This window comes from Camelus ferus, chromosome 5, assembly GCF_009834535.1.
Source record: "Camelus ferus isolate YT-003-E chromosome 5, BCGSAC_Cfer_1.0, whole genome shotgun sequence".
NCBI lineage: Eukaryota > Metazoa > Chordata > Mammalia > Artiodactyla > Camelidae > Camelus > Camelus ferus.
In genome coordinates, this window is record NC_045700.1 from 4,925,843 (window position 1) to 4,950,860 (window position 25,018).

At 60.0% G+C, this 25,018-nt stretch overlaps 1 protein-coding gene across 2 annotated transcripts in view; it reads left to right on the forward strand.

Moving 5' to 3' along the window:
- Positions 1 to 24,673, forward strand: part of MYO7B (myosin VIIB) — an 89,315-nt gene extending 64,642 nt beyond the window's left edge. Inside the window, exons 22-48 of one of the 2 annotated variants that reach the window (XM_032479218.1) lie at positions 967 to 1,137; positions 2,041 to 2,250; positions 2,386 to 2,553; positions 5,323 to 5,400; positions 5,530 to 5,657; positions 9,217 to 9,343; positions 10,913 to 11,032; positions 11,979 to 12,152; positions 12,759 to 12,986; positions 14,295 to 14,462; positions 15,016 to 15,133; positions 15,219 to 15,345; positions 15,938 to 16,104; positions 17,059 to 17,240; positions 18,144 to 18,274; positions 18,530 to 18,687; positions 18,846 to 18,999; positions 19,465 to 19,620; positions 20,463 to 20,568; positions 21,449 to 21,562; positions 21,799 to 21,886; positions 22,426 to 22,532; positions 22,868 to 23,053; positions 23,258 to 23,374; positions 23,542 to 23,625; positions 23,789 to 23,908; positions 24,335 to 24,673. In XM_032479218.1, the coding sequence (XP_032335109.1) occupies positions 967 to 1,137; positions 2,041 to 2,250; positions 2,386 to 2,553; positions 5,323 to 5,400; positions 5,530 to 5,657; positions 9,217 to 9,343; positions 10,913 to 11,032; positions 11,979 to 12,152; positions 12,759 to 12,986; positions 14,295 to 14,462; positions 15,016 to 15,133; positions 15,219 to 15,345; positions 15,938 to 16,104; positions 17,059 to 17,240; positions 18,144 to 18,274; positions 18,530 to 18,687; positions 18,846 to 18,999; positions 19,465 to 19,620; positions 20,463 to 20,568; positions 21,449 to 21,562; positions 21,799 to 21,886; positions 22,426 to 22,532; positions 22,868 to 23,053; positions 23,258 to 23,374; positions 23,542 to 23,625; positions 23,789 to 23,908; positions 24,335 to 24,436 (3,789 nt within the window). In that variant the 3' untranslated portion in view covers positions 24,437 to 24,673. The remainder of the gene's footprint in view (positions 1 to 966; positions 1,138 to 2,040; positions 2,251 to 2,385; positions 2,554 to 5,322; positions 5,401 to 5,529; positions 5,658 to 9,216; positions 9,344 to 10,912; positions 11,033 to 11,978; positions 12,153 to 12,758; positions 12,987 to 14,294; positions 14,463 to 15,015; positions 15,134 to 15,218; positions 15,346 to 15,937; positions 16,105 to 17,058; positions 17,241 to 18,143; positions 18,275 to 18,529; positions 18,688 to 18,845; positions 19,000 to 19,464; positions 19,621 to 20,462; positions 20,569 to 21,448; positions 21,563 to 21,798; positions 21,887 to 22,425; positions 22,533 to 22,867; positions 23,054 to 23,257; positions 23,375 to 23,541; positions 23,626 to 23,788; positions 23,909 to 24,334) is intronic. The other variant, XM_032479219.1, reaches the window with a different exon arrangement.
- The last annotated feature ends 345 nt before the right edge of the window (positions 24,674 to 25,018 follow it).

Sequence of the window (25,018 nt, forward strand, 5' to 3'; positions counted from 1 at the left end):
GTTATTACGGCAGCAGGCCCTGGCGTCACCCAGCCCTCCTAGGTCATCCCCTGGGAGCTCAGAGGATGCAGCCTGGGAGACGCAGCACATGGCAGGACAGCCTCACACCTGGAATGTGGCAGTGGAGCTCCCTGGTCCCCTCCTTTTAGCTTCAGGGACAACTTCTCAGCAGGGCTGGCCGGGCCCCTGGAAGGCTCTGGAAACCGGGGCCACCTGAATATGGGAGGCCGCCATTCCATGGAGAAGAGCTAAGGGCCCTGATTCCTGAGCGGTGGAGTAATGGCCAAGGGCAGAGAAACACCAAGAGGAGCCCTCGGGAGTCTGGGCAGGAGAAGGGGATGGCAGGGGAGTGGTTCCAAGCTGCGTCTCCCTGCGTTTTGAAATTCCTCCCTTGCGGGATCCCGTTTTCTCCATCCCCCGGGACCTGAGATTCCAGCTTACTCCCCAGAACTTGCTCATTTCCCTCCGTAAAGGAAAGAGGCGAGGATGAAGGCTACCACTGCCCCGTAAATGAAAATGGGTCCACTGAGCAGAGTCCTGGTACAGTGGGCAGAGCGAGCGGAGGGGAGACCCTCAGGCGTGTCAGCAGCACTCTCCTGCACCCACGGCCTGCCGCCACAGGCCCAAACCAGGGCGGGCCCGGGGCCCTCTCCCAGGGGAGCCTAGGTGCTCTTTGAGGGAAGGGACTGGGGGGGCCTGCGTGGGTTTTGCAGCTACGTTCTGGGGAATCTCTGGGGTCTGAGGTAGTGCAAAGGAGAGGGGAGATGCTTACTGGTGGGAACCTCTGATTCTCCACTGGGAAATGAAAAGCCAGGACTGGTTGATCCCCAGTCCCTCTGGCTATGAAAACCTAGAGTTTTAGAGGAAAAATATTTGGTCAAATGATGGCAGGTTTGTGTGGCTTCCGTGGGGGACTTGTCCCAGCCGCACCTGTGGTAACCGTGGCCCCATGGGGTGTACCTGCAGGGGCCTCTGGTCATCCCGGCTGCAAAGCCAAAGAGCCCGACAGCTGTCCCCACCAGGAAGCGGAAGTCCATCTACGACAGCGTCACTGACACGGAGATGGTGGAGCAGGTGTTTGGCTTCTTGCCTTCCCTGATGGGCGGGCAGGAGGGCCAGGCGCCCCCGTGCTTCGAGGTGAGACGGAGTCAGCCCTGCAATGGGGTGGCCCTGCCCCATCCCTGACCGCAGGCAAACTCTAGGCTTTAGAGGGAGAAGCCAGGACTCAGCTGGGGGAGCTGTTAAGAGTAGGTGGTGAAGTGTGTGCTGCCATCCAGGGTGGGCGAGCAAGGACAGGAAGTGGGGCGTGGATTTCTCCCATCCAACCCTTTCAAGTTAAGCAGGTTTCTTACCTGCCAGACATCCTAGAGACTTTCACATGCCCATGTTATGGGGCTGTCAATCAGGCAGCTAGTTGCATGTGTATTTGATCCCTGGGACAGAGCACCTTGGTGGCCACTGCTCTGTTAGATGTGACCTGGGGATCCGACAGAAAATGAAGGCCACCAGTAGGGAGCCCTGTCTAATGGGGGACGAGAGAGGGCAGCTCCTGGCGTGGCCCCGCTGACTCTCTGCACACCCTGCTCTGGGCCCTGAGACCCAGGGACCTGGGCATCTCCTCAGATGCTTATACCTCCCCCATCCCTCAACCATGCGCGCACACGCACACACACACACACACACGCACACGCACACGCACACGCACAAAATCTGTGCAGTGGGCGGCCGGGCCCACCTTCACAGGAGGAGCACTTGACCAAGGCAGGCAGGAGACCAGTAGGGAGTGGGGCGGGGGGTCTGGAGAGCAGCGGTCTGCAGGCAGAGGGCTCTGAGGGCACCTGCCAAGTAGCTGGCCTTTCACGCCGAAGGGGCCCACGGAGGCAGGTGGGATGAGGAGGTCTCCAACACAAGCGGAGTGGGTAATTCTGCAGAACCAGGCAGACCCTTCTTGGGGTTTCCAGGCTCCCAAAGATGCACAGACTGCCTGGTGACATCTGAAAAGACAGCTGACCTCTGTCCCTCCCCTTTCCTGGAAACCAGGAGCTGGAAGCCAGGACCCAGAAGCTGCCTGAGGTTGACCTGGACACGGTCCCCATGATGGAGGAGCCAGAGGAGGACGTGGACGGCCTGGCCGAGTACACCTTCCCCAAGTTTGCCGCAACCTACTTCCAGAAATCGGCCAGCCACACGCACATCCGGCGGCCCCTCCGATACCCTCTGCTCTACCATGAGGACGACGCTGACTGCTCGGTACCTGGTCTTCTGGTTTCTGGTGGCTCAGTCCCCCCCCCAACACCAGTTCGGCAGGGCCCAGGGCGGGGTCCCACGGGCTCCACACCGCACATGAGTGGGCTCCAGCCTGGCGCTCTGTCCCTGTTTCCCCAGGCCGCCCTGGCAGTGTGGTGCATCATCCTGAGGTTCATGGGTGACCTTCCAGAGCCAGTGCTCTTTGCCAGGAGCACCCTGCAGGACCGCTCGGTCATGCGGCAGATCCATGACGCCCTGGACGGGGAGAGTGGCACCCAGCCTCCACGGCGCAGCGGATCCACACAGGTGCGCAGGCGCAGGCAGTGGCCAAGGGCGGCCCCCTTTGGGTGTCCCCAGGCCCAGGGAACCGAGGAAACTGGACCAGAAGCGGGAGGCAGGGCGTGGAGTAAGCATCCCTCACTGGACCAGCCCAAGCGAGGGGCTCACGAAGTTTCCAGTCTTGCATTGCACTCAGGAACTCATGGGTCAGCCTTTGCACCCCAGACTTAACTGAATTCTGCAGTCATTGTAGGAGAGGGTCTCCCAGGCTCTGAATACTGGGTGTGGCTTGAACACGATTCAAATTTCTAGAACAGCTTATTAAGCTTATCATAGCTAAAGACACTGACAAGGGAAGTGACTTGCCCCAGATCACAGTGAATACATGTGACAGAGCCAGGCTTTGAATTCAAAGACCAAGTTCTTTACCCGTGTTCTACCCAGCCCTCTGATGAAAGGTCCATTCACATCCATTTTCGGTCAGAAGTCCTTCCAAAGGCCCTGGTTGCATGATGTAATCTTAGTGGAATTAACTAAGAATAGTCCAAAGGCATCACACAGCAGTGACAGCATGGGGCCCACCAGCAGCAGGAGCCCTGACAGCCTGTAATTCTGACACCAATTCCAATGTATGTGGGTTTTCTCCCGCCACACCAAGAATTCTCAAAGCCAGCTGGATGTCTTATGATTCAACTCAGTTCTGACCCCGTCTACCTGGAGATAGCTCAGAGCCCACATGTTAAAGGCTTGGTCCTACAAGATGACCCCCCCACCACAGTTGCAAGTCCAGATTGTTTACTGGTACCTCGGCTGTTTACTGGTAGCCTGACCATCTATAAACCCAAGGTTCCCACAACCCCCTCCTTGGGTTTAATTTGCTGGAGCAGCTCACAGAACTCAGAGAAACATTTTACTTAGCCGATTCCTGGTTTATTATAAAAGAATGTAACTCAGAACAGCCGGATGGGAGTGGTACACCAAGGGGTGGGGAAACAGGTTGTAGACCCTCCTTGCTCTCTGAGCTTGCCTCTCTCCTCAAATCTCTGCAGTGTCCACCTACCTGGAAGTTCTGTGAACCTTGTCCTTTGGGGTTTTTACAGAGGCTTCATTACGCAGACACAGTTGACTAAATCATTGGCCACTGAGCCAGCTGAACTCAATCTCCAGCCCCTCTCCCCTCCCAGAAGCAGGGGGTGGGACTGAAAGTTGTCCGCTGGCAACCAGCCCCCATCCTTAGGTGCCTCCCCAAAGATCATCTTATTAACATAAAAAGATTTCCTTTCTGACAGGAAATTTTAAGGGTTTTTAGGAGCTCTGTGCCAGTAAAAGGGATGAAGACCAAATATCTCTCTCTTTTTGTAAATCACCATATCGCAGTGCCTCCTACGTCAAGTGCATAGGACTCAGCTCAGACAGGGGTGAGGTCCCGTGTGCAGACGAGCTGCACAGAAATCTCTGGGAGTCTGCAGCCCAGGACCACATGGCCAGATCTGGTCCAGGGATTGTGGAGACGCTGCCCACACTGAAGTCCTGACTCCCTAATCTCTAGAGACCTGGGCTCTGGACACTAATGGTTATCAAATGCAATGCAACATATTACTCCCTAAATTTAGCTTAAAACAGCCCGTATTTATTATCTCATGCAGTTTTTGAGGGTCAGGGGCCACGTAGCTAGTTAGTTCCGACTCATGGTCTCTGATGAGGTTGCGGTCAGCTCTCATCTGAAGGCTCAACTGGGGCTCCAGGATCTGCATCCAGAAATAGCTTCCTCATGTAGCTGCTGGCAGGAGCCTCAGTCCTGGCCACCTGGGCCTCCCCCCAGGGCTGCCAGCATGTTCTCACACTACGCTTCCTCCAGAAGGAGCGATGTAAGAGAGAAAGTAAGAAGGAAGCTATAATGCCTACCTACCATGATGGGTGAGAGTGTCAGGAGGCAGGGGTCAGCAGGGGCCACCTTGAGGCTGGCCACCACTCAGGAAAGGGAGGCGGTCCAGCCGCTGGCACCTCTGGAAGGTGAGCACAGGGAGAAGCAGGCCTGGCTTCCCAGAGGTCAGATCTCAAGCGTTCCTTCCTGCACATTTCTTAAGCACCCACCATGTGCCCCCAACACGGAGCAGGGGGCTGAGGGAGCTACTGTGTGTCACACGTGGGCTCAGCGTGGCAAACCAGTGCTCCCCCAGCCAGACGCTGGTGCCTAGCCCTCCAGGACCCAAGCCCGGTCCCGCATGGAGCTCTGATTGTGGCAGCCACTTCTCAGGACACCATTAGGACAGGGGGTGACCCCTGCCTGAGGAGACCAGCAGCATCTGATGGCCGGGAGCAGGCCCTCCCCACCAGCCCTCCCCCCCCCCCGCAGCCTAGATTCTTCTGATCCTTCAGAAGAGCACCCCCCATGTAGTGGGCAGAGTGAATCCCAATTCATCCACTCAGGTTTCACTGCGAATGACCGTGGCCCAGGGTGTCCTGGGCACCTGGGCTCAGAGCCAGCCTTCCATCTGAGGGCTTTACTGGGGAGAGGGCCAAGCTTTGGAATCAGAATGGTCCCAAGCCCTCCCAGAGGGCTGGTTGATGGCTGAGCAGCTTCCGTCTGGTCTCTGTTTCCTCACCTGGCAGTAAGGATGAGGATGCACACCTGTCAGTGAGATGAGGGACTTTGTGCATGGTGCTTTGTGAATCGGCCCAGGAGACGGCCAGGTGAGCTGGAGGCTCACACCCCGCCACCCAGGTAGCTGTCGGGTCAGTGTTAGGAAGTGTCACCCGGGTTCACCTTCCCTCGGGAACTGTCTCCATCCACAGAAGCCCAGCCACAGGGACAGAGGGACCAAGGATATCTCCTCCATGAAGCTGAAGCGGTCCTCCCAGGTCACGGGCCAGGTGAGCCCAGGGTCAGGGGACCCCCCACCTTACCCAGCTCTGCCGCAGCATTGCAGGCTTTTGCCCAGTTTCCTCCTTTGCAAATGGGAAGACTCCCAGCTGCCCTGACCGCCCCCTTTGGATTTCAAGGTGGCCAGCCAGCTGAGTATTGGAGAAGAGCCCTTTGAGCATGACGGCCCCATCTCAGACCGACCCATGTCCAACCTGGAGAAGGTGCACTTCATTGTGGACTACGCCATCCTGCGGCCTGGCCTCAGGTCAGTCCCTGCTCCCACCCCACCCATTCAGAACATCCCCTGCCACACACACACACACAAACTGGCTCTCAGCTGAAGGCCGCAGCCCTGCCCTGTTCCCTGTCCCAGGGCCTGCAGGCGAGGTCTCAGGACTGCAGATATTATAACCATCAAGGATTTTCCATTTGCTCTGTATTAAAACCCATGGGTAAAACCCAGTTTTAGAAAAACAACTTCATCATGGACTGGTGATTCATTTTATAACAGGCTTTAATGCAGGGCCCTGCAAATGAACAAGTTCCTCATTTATATTATATTCCTTCTGCTTTATATGCAGTTTGCTCTATGGGAATTGTATTTTTATGCAAGTTTTAAGAGAGAAGTATACTGCTTTCAGGGACCAACTATTGTATTTTAGGGGTTCACATGTTTTAGATTATTCTTTCTAACCAAATTTGGGCCATTATTTCTTCAAATATTTTTTCTGCTTCATGCTCTCTCTTTCTCTCTTTTCCTTTGAACTCTAATTAAACTGATGTAAGACTTTTTTACAGGTCCCTATCTTCAGGTCCCTGAAGATAAGTTCACCTTTTCTTTCTTTGTTTTTTCCTCTGTTCTTTAGATTGGATAGTTTCTATTAATCTATCTTCACATTTGCTGAGTTTTTTGTCTTCCTCGGTCTGTCATTATACCCATCCAACATTTTTTTTTGTTTCAGATATTATATTTTTCAGTTCCAGAGTTTGCACTTGGTTCTTCTCTATAGTTTCAGTTGCTCTGCCAAGATTTCCTGTTTGTTCATTCCCTGTGACCATGGTGTCCTTTATGTCTTCTAGCATACTGATGGTAGTTTTAAATCCTTTTCTGATAAATCCAACCATCTGGGTCATCTTAGGATCGGTTTCCGTTGACTGCATTTTCTCTTGAGAAGGGCTGTGCTTTCCTGTTTCCTCACATGTCTAGTACTTGACTGTGATTTCCTTGGGTTGTCTCCTGGACGTTGAGAATGGGATGTTTAGAGACTGGGATCTGTTATATTCCTTCAAAGAGTGTTGGCTCTTCATTTTGGCGGACAGTTAACTTGGCTGGATTCAAACTCTGACTCCCTGTGGTGAGCAGCAGCTGGAATCCCCGTCCAGTTACTTTAGCCTTTGCTGGGCAGCCTGGAGTCTGCCCGACACATGTGTAGATCAGGGGTGAGCAGAGATTTAGGATGATTTTATATGTAAAATTTCAGACTCATCTTCTGTGATTGTCTTCGTTTCAGAATTTTCTTTCTCACTTTCTACTGCTGTGGGAACCCCAGACTCTGTCTGCTGGTTCTTCAAGTCAGTTTTCTCCACCAGTTTAAGCTGCCTGCATGACACCGATGTGGCAACTCTTCTTAGTTGGTTCTACTGGTAGTTCTCTCCTGGTCAGTCCTCACTGGCCACCACACCCTCCAATATGGCAGACACATAAAAGCTGGGTCCAAATGAGATGCATTGTGGGTTCTTCAGATACCCCGGTAGCCAATTCCACATGGTCCTGACTCCAACTGGGGCCAGCTCTCTCAGGGATCCCATGAGATTCCCTGTCTACTCTCACTCCTAATGGAACACACCACAGCCCCTTACTGGTGGGATGCTCTGGAATGATGGTCGGCCTGTTGGTGTGGGTCCCCTCAAGATGCCCACAGCCCGACTCCTTCCATGGCATCTTCTTGGTCAGCAGGAGCTCATCCATGCTTGCCCCACCAAGAAGTCCAAGTGCAGTTCCCAGTTCCTGACTATTTTGCTCCATTAAAGGTAGCTTAGGATTCTCCAGAGGAAGCGAGACAGCATGGTGGCTGGACTGGCCCTGCCAATCTTTTAGTAAATCCTACAAGAGTGTATCTCTAGAGAATGTTGAGTATTATCTTCTGTGTGTCCTTGGCTCTGGGGTCTTAGTGAAATTGCATGACAAAGTAAATGCCCAACTCCACATCCAACCATACATTCGACATCTGTTCATTAAGGACCTGCTCGGGGCCAGGCCCCTGCCTGAGGGCCGGGGATGTAGAGACGAAGGCGATGTGTCTCTGTCTGCAAGGAGCTCCTTTACTTGGGGAGCACGGGAGGACCCGGATCCCCACAATAACTGCCTGCGCTAGGACAGGGGGCCCGTGAGGGTACCAAGAAGGAGGAATCGTAATGCCCTTCTGGCCCAGGCGGGGCAGGAGGGAGGAGGGGTGTTCACTAGACAGAGGGAGAGGCTGGACAGGGGCCCAGAGCCCTGAGACAGCCTAGGTCTGGAATTCCAGGTGGTTTGACACAGCTGGGGCCTAGAGTGTGAAGTCAATCCTAAGAGCAGTGGGGAACAGCTTTCAGGAAGAGGAGACCATGATCATAGTTGACTTCCAGGAAGCTCTCCCTGGCAGTGACACAGAGGGATGGGGGTGGGTGGCCAGAAGAGGGCGGCTGCAGAGGTCCAGGGAGAGTGGACAAGAGACACCTCAGGGAGCAGGAACAGGGAGTAGGGGACAGAGAACATTTCTAGGAGCCAGGTGGTGGCAGATGGTGGCTGATGGAGGAGTCAGGCCAGCCCCCAGGTTTCCAGTCTGGGTGAAGGGTTGATGGCAGTACCTCAAGTGTCTCCAGAAGAAAGACTGGGGCTGACACGACTGGCCCGTGCAACCTGGCAGTGCCCATCTCCTCCCCACTCTGTGGGCAGTGACGTCACCCTGGTAGCTGGAAACTGGCATCAGTGGGAATATTTACACCACAGAAATTGGAAAATGCAACAAGTTTCAGGGCTTCCCCCTCTCCTGCCCCAGGAGAGTTGGTTAAACACTTACCAGCACATCACTGAGTCATTAGGGGAAGGATGCTGGCCTCTGCACATGGGAGATTGGAGAGGCTGATAGACACTTTTCTATGATGATAGAGGCTTGAGCCAGTGGGGAAGGGTCCAGGAAAGTCCCCTCCCCAAGAGGACGTGGATTGGAGAGGCTTATGAGCCTGTGGGCACAGGAACTGATCAGGAGGTGAGGAGTTGAGGGGTTCTCCCATGGAGTCCCCACTTTTCTCTCTGCAGTCGTGGGGGTGGCTGCGTTCAGGGCTTGAGGCAAAGGGAGAAGATTTGGAAGAATCGGGAGGTTGGGGAAAGGAGCGGATCAGGTTGCCGGGCTGCAAAGGGCAGGGCTTCGGCTGGAGACCCCTGGGCCCTTCCTGCAGCTGGGCCCCACAGCTGGAGGGCCGAGGAATTGTGGGCAGAGTGGGTGAGGAGGGAGCAGAGGCCAAAAAGAGGGAGGGGCCGAGATGACTGACCAGGAGGGCAGAGGCATTTGGGGAGACAGGAGCCGGGGCTAGCAGGAGTGGGGGTGCAGAGCCCTGGGGAGACCCTGGGGTGGTGACAGGGTCCGGGGTGGTGACAGGGTCCGGGGTGGGCCTGGGGGTGGCAGGGGGGCCAACAGAGGCAGTCGGAGGTGAGGAGGCTGGCGGTCACCCCACAAACATGCCCCTCTCCAGGTACAGCAGGAGCTGGGTGCCTGGGCGCCACTGCCTCCTCTCCCCACCAGAGCTGGCTCCTCCGCCGGCCCCCAGCGCTCTGTGTCTTTCAGGGATGAGATTTACTGTCAGATCTGCAAGCAGCTGTCAGAGAACTACAAAACCAGCAGCCTGGCGCGGGGCTGGATCCTTCTCAGCCTGTGCCTGGGCTGCTTCCCGCCCTCCGAGAGGTTCACGAAGGTGGGGAGGGCCCGGGGCCGGGGCTGGTGGGGTGGGTGGGGAGTAGGGCAGGTGACGGCTGGAGCCTGGGTGGGCCTGGCCTGGTTCTCCTGCTCCTGTGGGCCAGGGTGGGCGGCAGGGCCTAAGTGTCTTTGCGCCTCAGCTTCTCCATCTGGAAAAGAGGCTGCTCCTTCTGGCCCCTGTTCAGGGTCTGCAGGGCCATCTCACCTGGGCTCAGTCACCAGGAGACAGCGAGATGGTAGATGAAACAGGCATTGAAAAGGCAAAGGTGTCCAAGGGGTGGGCACCAACCAGAGACTGGCTGCAGCATCTCTCTCGGCTGTAAAACTGAACAGGGAGGGGCTTCCAAGTGTTCGGGCCCCAGGCCTCGCTACCTTTGGGTTCTGATGATAAAATATGTAGCAAATGCAGAAAGTCTAAAAAGAACATAAGTTACCCCCACACCCAGAGGTGACTTCTGTTACAATTTCTGGCCTTTTGGGTCATACTTGGGATCACACAGAAAACAGTCTCACTTCCTCTCGTCCCGTCAGGGACAGCAGGCAGCGTGGTCACCCGGCCATCTGCCTGGGGCGCCAGGCCACTCCTGACACCAATAAACCCTTCCAGGCTGCCTCTCCTCATGAAATCTCTGTGAGACAGAAAGATCAAACATATCTTATCAAACATATTTAGAACGTTGGCTCTCCTGCAGTTTTCACTTGTCTCTTTAAGTATCTCTGCATGTCATAAACTGTCCCCAAGCGGCAGCACTAATGCCATCTGTCAGAGCTGTCCCACAGCATATTTTATTTGTTGATGGACGTTTAGGATCCGTCTTCCAATTGCCCATCACATAAACACCACTGTGATTAAAAATATATATATGTACCTTTAAGAGAGATATGAATTATTGGTCAAAGAGTATGCACATTTTAAAATTTTAATTTAATCAATTGTAATTGACGTATAGTCAGTTTACAATGTTGTGTTAATTTCTGGTGTGCAGCATAGTGATTCAGTTATACATATATATATTCTTTTTCAGATTCTTTCTCATTATAGGCTATTATAAGCTATTGAATATAGTTCCCTGTGGTCTGCAGTAGGACCTTCCTGTTTATCTATTTTATATAGCAGTTAATATCTGTAAATCTTAAACTCCCAATTTATCCCTTTACCCCTTTATCCCCTCCGTAAGTTTGTTTAAAGAGTATGCACATTTTAAAACTATGTGCTGTTTAAAACCTGTTGACAAGTGGCTCCTCAGAAATGTGCCAGTTTAAATTCTGTCTCATAGTGTGAGCGCCCATGCCATCAGACCCTCGCCAAGAGTATTATCATTTTTATTTCTATTTAAAAGTTTTTTTTCCCAGTTTTGAGATATAACAGCTATATAATACTGTTTAAGTATAAAATGTACAGTGTAGTGATTTTATATGGTTATATATTGCCAAAGGATTGCCACAATGAGGTTAGTTAACCCATCCATGACCTCACATAGTATTAGAGTTTCTAGAATCTGGATAGTAAGTAGAAAGTCGCCTCGGTTCTAAGTGGCTTCCTCCCCTTGCCTTCCTCTCCCACCAGTATCTGCTGAACTTCATTGGTCAAGGGCCAGCCGGCTACGGGCCCTTCTGTGCTGAGCGCCTGAGACGCACTTGCGCCAACGGGGTGCGCACAGAGCCCCCGGCCTCGCTGGAGCTGCAGGTAGGTGGTGGATGTGAATCTAAATCCACATTCGTTTGGGACCCTACTAGCAGATGGAGAAAATAAGTCTCTTCACTTCGTTAGCAGCAGGGTGCGAAGGACCACCAACCCCGCCCAAGGACATTTACATTTTATATGGTCCTTCCAAGGTTGTCCCCCTTGGCAGCATTGCTGTTTGTGCCCCCTGTGAGTTCCCGCAGCATCCTCAGGAGGGGGCCTTCGGACACAGGCAGGGTTGAGGGGGCCTCCTGCACCCCGCTGTACCGTGGCTCCTGGAACGAGCTCAGTACCAGTGCCCCGTGGTGCCCTCCACCTGGGTCACCTCCTGCTGCATCCCTTCCCTTTCTCACCCCGCCACCCAGGTCCGCAGGGCCACCCTCTCTTCCACCTTGTCTGCCTGCCCGGCGCAGGAGCCCTGGTGGTGCATGTAAACTTGCAGCAGCCACGTGGCCAGGCTCACCCCCTGTACAGAGAGGGACAGGAGCTTCCTTGGACCCCAAATGGTCCAGAATCCAAGACTCGGATGTTTCCAAGAGCTCTCTGACCTTGTGTGATTCTGAGTCACTCAACCTCACCAAAGCTCAGGGTTCTCAGGTTAAAGCGGGGCCTTCGGCCTGCAGGCTGCACCACCACGGACAGCTGATTCGAACTAGGAGAAGCCCACGAACTGCCGGGCTGCACTGTGGGCATTGCTCCTGCCCCGGCCCAGCCTGTCAGCTCAGCACCAACGTCTGCTGGCGTGGACTTCGTTAACTCCCTGCTGAGCTGGGTGGGGCATCAGGAGGCCCAGGCCTCGGAACCCGCTGGGGTGGGCTAGCAGGGATGGCGGGTTGGGTAGAGGGGATGGGGTGCCTGCCTCTGGGACCCAGATTCCAGAAGCTCCAGGGTGGGCAGCTGAACCCAGGGGCCTCCTGGGCAGAGGACATGAGTCTCCGTCTGTCCCCAGGCTGTCAAGTCCAAGAAGCACATCCCGGTCCATGTCACCTTGGCGACTGGAGAGAGCCTGACCGTCACAGTGGACTCCGCCTCGACGTCTCGGGAAGTCTGCCTGCACATTGCCCGTAAGCAGGGCCTCAGCGACCACCTGGGCTTTTCCCTGCAGGTTGCCGTGTATGACAAGGTACTGGCCGGGGGTCCCATCCTCTGCCCGCCTCCCTTACACACATAGGCCAGCCTCGCCACAGCTAGCCCTCCTGGCTCCAAACACAGACACAGACACAAGCTCTCCCACACAGACCTGCCTCACAACCAGGCAGCCTGTCCCCTTGCCCCAGCACTCACACCCTCAGCCTTGTGGCTGTACCCTGGCCCCAAATAGTGGCACCTGCACATCTCAAAGGTCCCCTGCCATGTCCTAGCAGCCCACATCCTGTGCAGGAGCTCATACCCCGTGCAGCAGTGTGGAGGGACACACTGGCACAGCCCCACCCAAACCCCACATTCGTCGCTTTCCGGATGCCCCGACCCCCAAGCCCACAACCTCAGACCCAGACTTACTCATGCCAACCAGCCAAGGCATTTGGACCCAGTCACGTGGGCACACGCCTCCTGTGGGCGGGGCCGTGGGTGTTTGGGGGTGATTGACAGGCCACGCCCCGTAGGGGAGGAGCCCCACAGGGTCCAGGGGCTGCTATCCTCCCAGCGCGCAGGCCTGAGCGGAGGGCGGTGTCCCCACGGCCGGTGCCACGGTGGTCGCTCACCCCTGCCACCCCGGTTCTGGCCTCAGTTCTGGTCCCTGGGCAGCGGGCGCGACCATGTGATGGACGCCGTGGCCCAGTGTGAGCAGCTGGCCCGGGAGAGGGGCGGGAGCGAGCGCCAGGCGCCCTGGCGCCTCTACTTCCGGAAGGAGTTCTTCACCCCCTGGCACAACTCCCGGGAGGACCCCGTCAGCACCCAGCTCATTTACCGTCAAGTCCTCCACGGAGTCCGGTCCGGAGAGTACAGCTTCGAGAAGGTGAGGGGACCACGGCGCCAGGGCGCTGAAGCCTAGCCCATCAGACAGCCCCAGGGAGACAGTTCGCAGCAGGGGCCGTCTGGACCAGCCGGGCGGCGGCCACCAGGGATGCCCCCCGGGAGGCAGAGGGGAGCGTGGCGGGCAGGAGGCCCAGGGAGAGGAGTGGACCCAGGAATGTGTCCGCGAGTGCGGGTCCCCGGGCCCCTCAGGGCGCAGCTGTCCCTGCCTGGCGCCTCCATCTCCTTCCTCAGCCACGGTTCGCTCTAGCCTGTGAGGGTGGGTCCGGCAGCAGGCGGGAGAGTCCTACTGTCGGCTCCACCACAGCAGCTGCTTAGGGGACACAGGGCCTGGGGGTCAAGAGCATGGCCTTGGAGCCCCAGCACTTGAATCAGGGTCCCACCTGTGCCTCTTCCAAGGTGTGACCTTTGGAACATTAGGTCACCTCTCAGAGCCTCGGGCCCTTATGAGGCAAGTGCAGAGTCACCAGAGCTTTCCTGATGGCAGTGAGAATCGAGGGAGAGGAGGTCGTGCACCTGAGGTCCTGGAGCAGCGCTGCCCCTCTTCAGGGGGGCAGACTTCCCTGGGCTGAACCCAGAGGTTGCTCTGGGGATCAGAGGCAGCTGCAGCAGTCTTGGAGGCCAGCCTGGAACGGGGCAGTGGGCAGGGAGAGGCGGGGGCCAGGGGACCAGAGGGCAGGCGGCTAGGTGGCTTGGCAAGGTTTCAGTGTCCTGGAAAGAAGGGGTCTGCTTGGCACCGGGGCTTCCGGAGGGGAGAGCCCTGCTCTGTGCTGGGCTGTGCTGGTGACTTATACAGCCCCCTGCCCAGATGAGTCCCCACAGAAGCCATGCATGTGGGGACCAGGGAGGACAGGGTGTGGCCTTGCCCACTACCCACGCAGACAGCAGTGTTGTGGCGCCACCCTTGCCTCAGAGCTCCTTCCTGCACACTCACTGGCTCCGTAGGGCTGAGAGAGGACATGGGGCGGGGATCACCCGTTGTCCTCAGGCAGAGGGCCCGCAGGGCTCAGGCCAGGGCTGATGGGGGTGGGGTCCTGGCCCGCCAGCCGGAGCACAGCACACGTTGGGACCCGGTCAGGGCGCACAGTGTTTCTGCCTTGTTGGGGAAGGGACAGGTCCTGCCTGGCAGATGTGGTTGAAAGGGTGGCTGCTCACGCTCTCGGTTCTTGCTTGAGCTCCAGTCACCTCTGCTGTGCTGGGGCAAGAGCTGGGCAAGGGGCAAGGCGCTGCAGGGGAGGGTGGGCTCACACGTTCCCCCTCCCCCCCCGGGGGGGGGTTCTGGGCTGTGCAGGAGGAAGAGCTGGTGGAGCTGCTGGCCCAGCATTGCTACGTGCAGCTCGGTGCCACGGCGGGAAGAGAGGCCATCCAGGTGCTGCTGCCCAGCTGTGTCTCCTCCAAGCTGTACAGGACCAAGCCCCCAGACACGTGGGCCAGCCTGGTCACCGCTGCCCACACCAAGGTCAGCCTCCACGGAGCCCGCGCACTTGGGCTCTGCAGCTCTTTTGGGGGGATAAGGGTGCCCTGGATGTGTCGAGAGGCTGGAGCCCCCATCACGGGTTCCCCGCCCTCCACACTGGAGAACAGGAGACTTTTACTTGCCCAGGAGCCTCACCCTGCCTCTTCAGGATTAAACCATCTTGTTCAGGTCCCCTCCCTGTCACAGGCCCCTTCCACCTTCCCTCCTCCTTCCAAGTTGGCATCTTGGTTGGATCAGGGCAGCTCAGTGAGGGCACAGACGCACACATGCCCCTCCCAGTCTCCCGGGCTGAGTCAGCGGGCAGCAGCCAGCCGTTCAGCCCTCAGGAGTCCTGATACTGCAGAGGGGAAAGCCGCCTTCTCCAGAGCCCCCTGAGGGGTCCTCCCCCGCCCACCAGAGCCTCCCCCTTGGCCCTTGCCCGCACTGACCTCACTGTAGGCAGAGACTTCACTGAATGATCCACCCTGGGCGCTGGGCAAGTAGTCGGCTGGGGGATGACGAGTGATGGAGGTGACATGTGGCGTCCTCCACGCAGGCACCATACACCCAGAAGCGGGCCACGCCGCTGGCCGTGCAGGAGCAGGTGGTGGACACCGCCCGTTTGCAGTGGCCGCTGCTCTTCTCCCGGCTCTTTGAAGTCACCACACTCTCAGGTAATGGTTGTGACAGGGGGAAGGGGGTGCAGGTGGGGCCCCCCGGGGCCAGTCCGGGCTTCACAACCCCGTCTCCTCCGGCCAGGCCCCCGACTGCCCAAGACTCAGCTGATCTTGGCTGTTAACTGGAAGGGACTGTACTTTCTGGACCAGAAAGAGAAGATGCTCCTGGAACTCTCTTTCCTAGAGATCATGAGTCTCATCACCGACAGGTGGGTGCCCGGAGGGAAGGTGCCCCAGACCTCTGTCCCCACAACCTCTGTCCTTGGGGCTCCAGGAGAGATGGCACATGTACAGGACCCGCCCTCCACTGTCCCTGGGCCACACCACCCCGCAAAGTCCTGTGTCTCTGCACTATAACCATGACCAGGGTGGGCAGGGCGCACCCTGGCCACGCTTCTCTATGCCAGTCAGTCCCCACAGCATCCCCAAGCCTGCAGATGAATAAGTCAGGCATCCAGAGGCTGGGGGACTCAAGCTCCCCCAGGCTGGTATCCCTGTGGTGGCCCTGTGCCCTGGCCACTGCATGACCTGCCCAGAGCTGATGCAGACTGGGGCTTGGCGCCACCACTGTCTTTGAAGCCCGAGGGACCCTGAGCTCCGGCTCACCTGCCTACACACGCAGCAAGGTCCCGGACTCGGGCAGACCCCGCACTTAGCCCCCAGCCCCGCTGTGGCCCTGGACACGCCACTGTGTTCCCTCATCTGTAACTCGGGAGGGTCACCTTCTGAGGCTGTGGAGGGGCCCACACAAGGGGTTGGGTGGAGGAGGCCTCTGGTCATGTCGCACCCTTTTCCCCTCAGGGAGGCCCTGGGTGGGCAGAAACTGTTGCTGTCCACGCTGCACGAAGAGGAACACGAATTCAGGTCCCCTAGCAGTGTGGCCATCGCCGAGCTGGTGGCCTTGTTTCTGGAGGGCCTGAAGGAGAGATCCGTATTCACCATGGCACTGCAGGACAGGAAGGCCACAGGTGCCCGGCCCGGCGGAGAGGGGCGGCTTGCGTGCCCAGGGAGGCAGTGGTTGGCTCAGGCCAGGTCTGGGTGGACTGGAGCAGAGAGGGGGCTTCCCCACTGAGCACCAGGGTGGGGGCAGCTGCGGGCCAGGCCCTCCCTTCCACAAAACCAGGGGCTCAAGGAGGTATCTCAGACCCTCTGAGAGGAAGCTCACTGGGAGCTGGGCCTCTGCCCGGAGCAGGGGAGGGGCCAGTGACCCCCCCACCCCCGCAGAGAGTAGCCGGGCCACCGGCTGTGCCTCGCACACCAGCCCCTCAGCCGCTCTTTTGTCCCATTTTAGAGCAAGGACCAGAGGCTTAGAAGGGATGTGGCCTGTTCAGGGCCACCCAGCTCTGGGGGGGTGGTGTATGTGGTGGGGGGATTTAAGCCCCAGCTGTCTGGTTCTCTGGGAGCTGTGCTCTCCTGGAAATGAGGCCTCAGAAAAGAGGGTGGTGCGGGGGAGGGGCTGTGCACGGGGGTCTCACAGCAGCAAGAGATGTGAACCCCACCCAAAACATAGTCCCTGCTGCCCGATCTGTCCTCCCAGCTGCCCCAGTGGTAGAGGGGTCCCTTCTCCATTTTACAGAAGGGGAGACAGGCTTAGAGAGGTCACCCATCTCCCTGGCAGGGGTGGTGACTGCAAGCTGGTGTTCTGTCCCCCTTGCCCACCTGCCTCCCACCTCCCAGGCCACCTCCTGGTCAGCCCTCTGAGCCGGCACCCCCAGCTCCTGCCCACGCCAGGAGCTCGGGGAGCCTGAGCTCGGGGAGTCCCACCACCACTCACTGTCGGGGTGGCCGTGCTCTGTGTCTCCGGCTCCTCTCCGGTCAGAGGAGACTGCCCACAGGATGCCCACACAGCCTCCGGCCTCTGCAGAGCCTTGGGTAAATGGCGACTTCTCTGCCCCATGTGCGTGTGTGACCTGGATTTGTAGATGATGTCACCCTCCTGCCCTTCAAGAAGGGGGACTTGCTGATCCTGACAAAGAAGCAAGGACTGCTGGCCTCTGAAAACTGGACCCTGGCCCAGAATGACAGGACGGGCAAGACGGGGCTGGTGCCCACCGCCTGCCTCTACATCATCCCGACAGTCACCAAGCCCTCGGCGCAGCTGCTGGTAACTCACGTGCTCACCTGCCCTCAGCCGGGCACCCGTGGGCACCTGGGGACGTGGCTGGGATGCCCGGCCTGGGGTCCTCACTCAGGGACCTGCTTGCCCCCTCACAGAGAGCCCCGTCATCCCTGTGGGTGGTGGTGAGGCTGCAGGTGCTTGTGCAGGGCCTGACACAGCACTTGGCACTGAATAGGTGTCCAGCAAATGGTCATTCCTTCCATCCCTGCCCCCCGGCAGTGTTCTGGGACTGAACCCATCCTCATCTCCACCTCATTTACACCCTGACCTGAGGGGGCCCAAGCCTCCCTATCCCTGAGAACCAGCCCACCCCCGCCCTCACAGCCAGCCCCACAGGGAGAAAGGACAGACAGGCGCATTTCTCCGTGCATGTATTGCGTGTTGAGTGTGTGCCCCAGGCCCGCAATACAGGACTGAACTCAGTAGCATCTCTGCCCTCAGGGAGCATGTGGACAAATAATGATTTGATGGCAGGAGTACCAAGTGCCACCAAGAAGAAGCCCTGGTTGTTACAGGACCAAGTCACATGGTCAGGGCTTGTCCTGTCCAGGAAGGCATCCGAGGGAGTGACATTTGTGCTGAGGCCTGAAGGAGGAGGGGGCCCCAGCAGGCAGGGCCAGGGTCAGAGATACCCCTGAGGAGAGATACCCTGGGGAAGGGGAGCCTGATGGGCCTGAGAACCCTCCTAAGGGAAAGGAGACAGGCTCAGAGATGCCTGGTCACTGGTCCTGGGTCACATAGCAGGTGGTACAGGAAGGGTAGGCCCTGGCCTGTCTGGCCCTGTGGTCCGGCCCCTCCCAAGTCCCTGAGGCGACCAGGCCAGGGGAGCCCATGGGAAGGGCCCAGGGGCAGGGGCTCTGGGACACCCAGAGGCCCGTGCCCCCACAGAGCTTGCTGGCCATGTCACCAGAGAAGCGGAAGCTGGCAGCCCAGGAAGGGCGGCCTGCAGAGCTGCCCCTGGAGGAGCAGCCTGAGGAGAAGCTGCACACCCTGGAGGAATTCTCCTATGAGTATTTTAGGTGCCCGCCCTGCCCACCCCCAGGCCCTGGCCCAGCCAGCCCCTCTGCGCTCCCACCTGGCCTCCCCAGGCAGGGAGGGGACCCTCTGATCCTCCCACAAGCACCCTGGGAGACGGGGGCAGTGCCCCGTTGTTTCTTAGCTGAGTGCCATGAGCACAGGGGGCGTCCAGGGGGTGTGGAGCCCGGGTCTCTCCCCGCTGGGTGCCCACGGGAGGGGACGGAGAAGGCCCTCACCCCAGCCTCCATCCCTCACAGGGCCCCGGAGAAGGAGGCGGTCAGCAGGGCCATGTTCCCCGCAGCCCAGGCCCGGGGCCACCTGTGGACCCACTCCGTGGAGCCTCTGAGGCAGCCTCTGCTCAAGCGTGTTCATGCCAACACCGAGCTGCGGGATGTCGCCTGCCAGATCTTCATCGATATCCTTCCCCAGTCAGCCTGTCTGGCCCACACCGGTCCTACCAAGGAGCCGGTCTCCTGGAGCACCGGGCAGAGGGCGGGCCGGGGTCAGCTTGGGGACCAGGCTCAGGGTCGTGGTGACCCACAGCCCCCAGCTTGTTCTCCTTGACGGCCGCACCCATCCTCAGGTACATGGGCGACTACCCCTCCCGGCAGGCCTGGACCTCCCTGGTGCTCACCGACCAGATCTTCTCGGGGGCCCTCCAGGAGGCAGCCCTGCAGGACGAGGTCTACTGTCAGATCCTGAAGCAGCTGACACACAACACCAAGAGGTCTGCCCGGGGCGGGGAGGGCGGAGGGCACGCAGGTGGCTGGGCTGGGGGCCCCTCAGTCCTCGCCCCAGCCCCCGGTGGCTGTGCCCACCATTCAGAGGGGGAGACGGCACCGGGTGTGGGCACACAGCCTGCCCGGGCTGTCACAGTGTCAATGGAGGGGTTGGAACCCTAGTCTGTCCTGCTGACCCTCCGGGATGGTCAGAGCAGAGAGGGAAACCAAGATGCCTGGGGCCCTGTCCCTCCCACTGTCTCTCGTTTGTCCCCTGGGCAGGCCCCAGCTTTCTAAGCTGCAGGGCCCTCCTCTGCGTGGAGGTAAAAGTCGTAAAAGCTTTGGTGGCAAAGCTTTGGGCCCTCCTGGCTCTGGGCCTGGGGCAGGCCTCACGCCCTGTCTCCCCAAGATACCCAGCTGGCCCCAGCCTCTGGGAGGGTCCCCTCCTGGGCTGACAGGCACTGCCCCACCAGGTACAGCGAGGAGCGGGGCTGGCAGCTGCTGTGGCTCTGCACAGGCCTCTTCCCGCCCAGCAAGGCGCTGCTGCCCCACGCCCAGAAGTTCATAGACAGTCGGAGGAGGAGGGCGCTGGCCCCCGACTGCAGCCGCCGCATTCAGAGGGTCTTGAGGTGAGCCTGCCGGCCCCCGGATCCTGGGCAGATCGGGTTGGGGAGGCCGAGGGGCCCCACTGGCCCTCCAGAAGCTCGTGATCCAGTGGGGACTCTTGCCAGCATAGCCCGACCCTCCTCCCTCTCCAGAAGCTGGTGTCAGTCTGGGGAGGCAGAGGCTGCGGGGAGGCCCGGGTGGTCAGTGTAGGTTTCTGGGCATGAGCTCCCCTGCCCACACCCCCACTGCCTGTCCAGACCACAGAGTGAACTGTTCAGCGGCCAATGGGTGACTCCGATGCCCTGAGCCACCTGGGCCCCGACCTGGCCTAGACCCGAGTGGCCAAGCTCAGACTGTCCCTGCCAATCCGTGTGCCCTCCCACAGTCGGGCAGTTCTTCCCCTGCTGCACCTGCCCTCCAGTCCCCCACTGGGTCTCCCATCACTGTGGGAGGGGGTGGGGTGGCCTTGGGAGGGGCCGTGACAGTGGGTGACCGCCTGGGTCGTGGTGGGGAAGGTAAGTATCCCTGACCTGCCCGATGTTGGGCTGTGTGAGAAGGAAAACATGAGCCCCCTGGCCAGCCTGGGTCCCTTCCCCACATGTGCACCAGGCCCCCAGCCTTCTCAGAGTCTCGGGACACCTGGGAGATGAGGCCAGGCTGGCCTCTGCTGCCTCCTCCGGGCCGTGTGCTGAGCACCCCAGGCAGGGTAGCTGCCTGGGAATCCGCGCTCCACCACCCTGCACAGTGGCCTCGGTGGACCTTGTGCTTTGTACCTGGAGTGTAGCTTGGCTTAGAGCAGCTAGTGGCTTGGGCTGGCATGGGCGGGGAGGCGGGTGGCATGTGCAGCGGGCACTGTCTGCTCCAGGACAGGGCCCCGGAAGCAGCCCCCTCACCAGGTGGAAGTGGAGGCTGTGGAGCAGAACATCTCCCGCATCTGCCACAAGATCTACTTGCCCAATGACACCAGCGAGGTGAGCCCCCGCCCTAAGGCCTCGGCCTCCCCCACCCGCAGCCTAGAGCAGGGTTCCTCCGCACCTGGGTCAGCCCTGGAATACAGAACACCACCGACGGACACAAATGGACAGTCACACCTTCAGGGCTGGCCTGCCCCTGCCCATTTCCCCCGTACTATTCCTCCGCTTCCCAGACCGCTTCTGGTGCCCCACACTCGTGAAGAGCACCAGACACCTTCAGGTGCTCCGGGCCGCGCAGGGGAGGGGCTGGCGGGGGGAGGATGTTGTGCAGAGGGAGTCAGGACTGTCCCAGAGGAGTGGAGGGCATCCTAGGCCAGGCACTGGAGAGAGGAGGCCAGAAGGCCGGTCAGCAAGGCTGAATCCAGGCCGCGGGGGCCCCGCGGGCTTCTGACCCTGCCCTGGGTGCGGGCGAGCAGGGGCTGCGGCTGGGTGTGCCTGCGGACAGAGCTCTGGGTGGCTGCTGGGCACAATGCGGGGGACAGGTGGGAGGTGGGAGATGCCCGCTGGGACCAGGAGGCCCTCACCAAGTGGCAGCAGCAGAGCTCAGCGTTGGGGGCTTGAGGGGGGGTGCCCTCACAGCCCTCCCTACGCCTTCCGTGGCCTTAACTATTCTGAGCACAGAGGAGCATGACAGAAAGTTCCCACAGCCAGGCTGCCGGCCTCTCAAAGCAAGTTCAAAAGGCTGGGCCTCTTGGGGCCCCGTGGCACGGAGCCCTGTGACCACACAGCACGAACACCTGGCCAGTTTCTGGAGGGGAAGTCTTGCCCTTCTCGGGACAGGCCGCGTCCAGCCCCAGCCGGCAGCCGTGACAGGCCACAGAGGGTCATCCAGGCTGAGCCACGTCCTGAGACGTTCATGGGCCGCCTCTCTGCCCAGATGCTGGAGGTGGGCACCAACACCCGGGTGCGGGACGTGTGTGACAGCGTCGCCGGCCGGCTGCGGCTGGCCTCCTGGGAGGGCTGCAGCCTCTTCATCAAGATCGCCGACAAGGTGCGAGGCCAGGGGCCGCAAGGGAAGGCGGGCGGGGGTCTCCCGCCGGCGCTAAGCCAGGCCCCTCGCTGCACACAGGCTGTTGGGACGAAGGTGGGTGGGGGTGTGGAATCTAGGGGTGAACGAGGCCTCCCCAGTGTGGCACCTGGCCTCTCTGGCTGGAAGTGGGCCACTAGGCGGCTCCCCAGACACCACCGCACCTGCAGGCCCCCGTGCTTTCCCCTTCACCCACCCAGGTCATCAGCCAGAAGGAGGGAGACTTTTTCTTTGACTCCCTGCGGCAGGCGTCTGACTGGGCGAAGAAGAGCAAGCCCCAGAAGGAAGGTGCGGGGAGGGCTGTCGGGGGCAGGCTGGGGCGGGGAAGGAGGGGTGTGGCTGGGGTGTGGCGGCCCGGCAGGGCTTGTCTGCCTCCTAGGCCAGGGTCAGAAGGCTCCCTGGCACCTCCTGCGGGCCCGTTCATTCATTCATTCATTCATTCCCCTTCGTGTCCCCTGGGTCGTGGGTCCGGCCAGGTGGTGAGGCCCTGCCCTAGGAGCTCTCCCAGCTCTGGCAGGGGCCAGGCGTGGGGTGGGCCTAGAGCACAGGGCAGGACAGCAGGGTGATGAGGGGTGCATGGGGGCTGATGCCGTGGGGAGGGCCAGGAACATTCCTGGAGAAGGTGGCCTCTAGCCTGGAAAAATGAGGACGAGCTGGGGGCCAGGAAGAGGAAGAGGTGTGAGGCTTTGCAGCAGGGGAGGCTGAGGTAGCAAATGCGGCAGTGATGTGAGGGGAGGAGGGGCAGGGTGCAGGGCGGCAGGCGGGCTGGGGCCTGGGAGCCTGCTCAGCCAGAGACCAGCTCGGTGCTCACGGCTGCCCCTGTCCAGGGGCCCCTGTGACGCTCCCCTACCAGGTGTACTTCATGCGGAAATTGTGGATCGGCGTGGCCCCGGGGAAAGATGTGAACGCGGACGCCATCCTCCATTACCATCAGGTATCCGGGCAGGCCCCCTCTGGGTGGGCATTGGGTCCCCCCTCACTCTAGCCCACACCTGCCCAGCACCTGTGACCTGACTGCAGGGGAGGGAGGGGGCGGAGGGTCCCGCAGCCCCTGGAGCACTGGCCCCCACCCTGAAGTTCCTGATGGCACGGGCAGGGCACGGCCTCCCAGGGGCACCTGGCCCCACACAGCTACTACCCTCTGCTGGAACCTTACCCTAAGGACCTCAGCTTCTTGCAGGCTCAGTCCCCTGGGTCGGGTGGGCTACCACCCGAGCATGAAGTCAGAGGGCTGGTGGCAGCCTACAGCCCAGCATGTCTGTCACCCAGGAGCTGCCCAAGTACCTGCGTGGGTTCCACAAGTGCTCGCGGGAGGATGCTGTCCACCTGGCAGGCCTCATCTACAAGGCCCAGTTTGACGATGACCGGTCCCATCTAGCCAGTATCCCCAAGATCCTGAAGGAACTCGTGCCTGAGAACCTCACACGCTTGATGTCCTCGGAGGAATGGAAGAAGGTCCTCAGCAGGGACGGGGGGAGGGATCCTCAGCTGCTGCCCTACGCGGGCCCTGCCGGGGTGCCGGGGTGCCGGGCAGCAGGGCTGGACTGGGTCTGCTGTAGCTGCCTTCCCCACACTGTGCACGGCCTCGGGGCCTCGTGTGGAGGGCTCAGTCGGGCAGTGGCCCCCACTCAGGCCCTCACAGGCCCTCCCCTCCCCCAGAGCATCCTCCTGGCCTGTGACAAGCACAGGGACAAGACGGTGGAGGAAGCCAAGGTGGCCTTCCTGAAGTGGATCTGCCGGTGGCCCACCTTCGGGTCTGCCTTCTTCGAGGTGAAGGTAGGCCATGCGCCAGACCCAGGTGTCCTCGCCAAGTGGGCTCCACACAGCCCTGGCTCCTCCCCAACACGTCACATTCGGGAGAGCACGTGTGCACGTGGCGTGTTGCAGGCCAGTGGCTGCCTGGCCTCCTGGCCCAGATGATGATCGCTGTGCCTCCCTCCCAGCAAGCCTCGGAGCCCTCCTACCCGGACATCATCCTCATCGCCATCAACCGGCATGGGGTTCTGCTCATCCACCCCAAGACCAAGGTAGCAGCAAGGCTGGGGAGGCCGCCACAGGCCTGGGGCTCCTGCCTGGTGGGGCTGCCCTCCCATCCCTCCCACACGGGGCCCCCGGGCAGCAGCTCAGACTCAGGGCCTCTGGGCCCCCGGGTTGCGGCCGGCTCCTACCCCGTGCCCGCTGTGCCCCCAGGACCTGCTCACCACCTACCCCTTCAACAAGATCGCCAGCTGGAGCAGCGGCAGCACGTACTTCCACATGGTGCTGGGGAGCCTGGGCCGGGGCAGCCGCTTGCTGTGTGAGACCTCTCTGGTGAGCCCCAGGCCGGGGGACCTCTGGAGGCCCAGGGTCCTTCTCCCAGCCCAGATACAAAAGACCCAGAGCTCCTGGCACTGGGCTGCCCCTACCCTGACCCGCGGCTGCCACCAGGCGAGCTGCCCACTAGGAGACCCAGCTGGTCGTGCCTGGGGTGGGCAGGGCCAGGCTGGGCCAGCAGAGGCCTGCGAGGAAGTAGGGCGAGGGGTTGGGCGTGTTCCCGGGGGCGTGGTGGCAAGGCCTGGCAGCTGGGCCCCGTGGATGGGGCCATTCCAGGGAGGGAAGGGGACGTGGGCCCCAGCTGAAGGAGCTGTGCTTCTCTCCTCATTGCCCTGCCCAGGGTGTCCTCGGGCAGAAGCTGGGTGCCCCCCAAACCCCCCATAATAATCCCTCAGACTCAGACCCCACCCTTCCCCCATCCAGGGCTACAAGATGGACGACCTGCTGACCTCGTACGTGCAGCAGCTGCTGAGCGCTATGAACAAGCAGCGGGGCCCCCAGGCCCCGACCCCAGTGCACCCATAGCAGCGGGGGCTCTCGCCCATTCAGCCTCCCTCCCTAGTTGGGGGTCCTGGTGGTCCAGGGCCTGCCCTTTGCAGGCAACCTCTCATGTCACCCCCTCCCCAGAATATGCCCCCCCACACCTCGGCATCCCAGGGGGCCCCTCCCCAGGTGCTGACTTCAAGGGAGCCTTCAGGCCAATGGGTGGACGGCAGAGACCCCCTCCCACCAAGAATGTTCAATAAAAGTTCCCGGAGCAGCGGTAGGTGTGTGGGGGAGAGCAGAGCATGGGGTTCGGGGGGAGGGCAGGAGGTCTGGGAGGCACTGGTCAGCAAAAGCTGCCTTTTGAGAAAAAACAAAAAACACCATAACTCGTCCAGGGACACGAGGTTCTCAGGGGGTGACATCCTTCATTTCCCCTTCACCCCACCTTCCCGCTTCCCTCCTTCTTCCCTGTTTCTCAGACTTGGGAGCTGCCTCCCATGGGGCCTCTGCACACCTCTCCTCTATCCCCTCAAGCACACTGGGACACAGGCTACGGCCAGGAGGGTCTGGCGGAGATGCAGGCCAGGCGGCTGGCTTCATGCTCAGGCAGCCTCTGCCTGG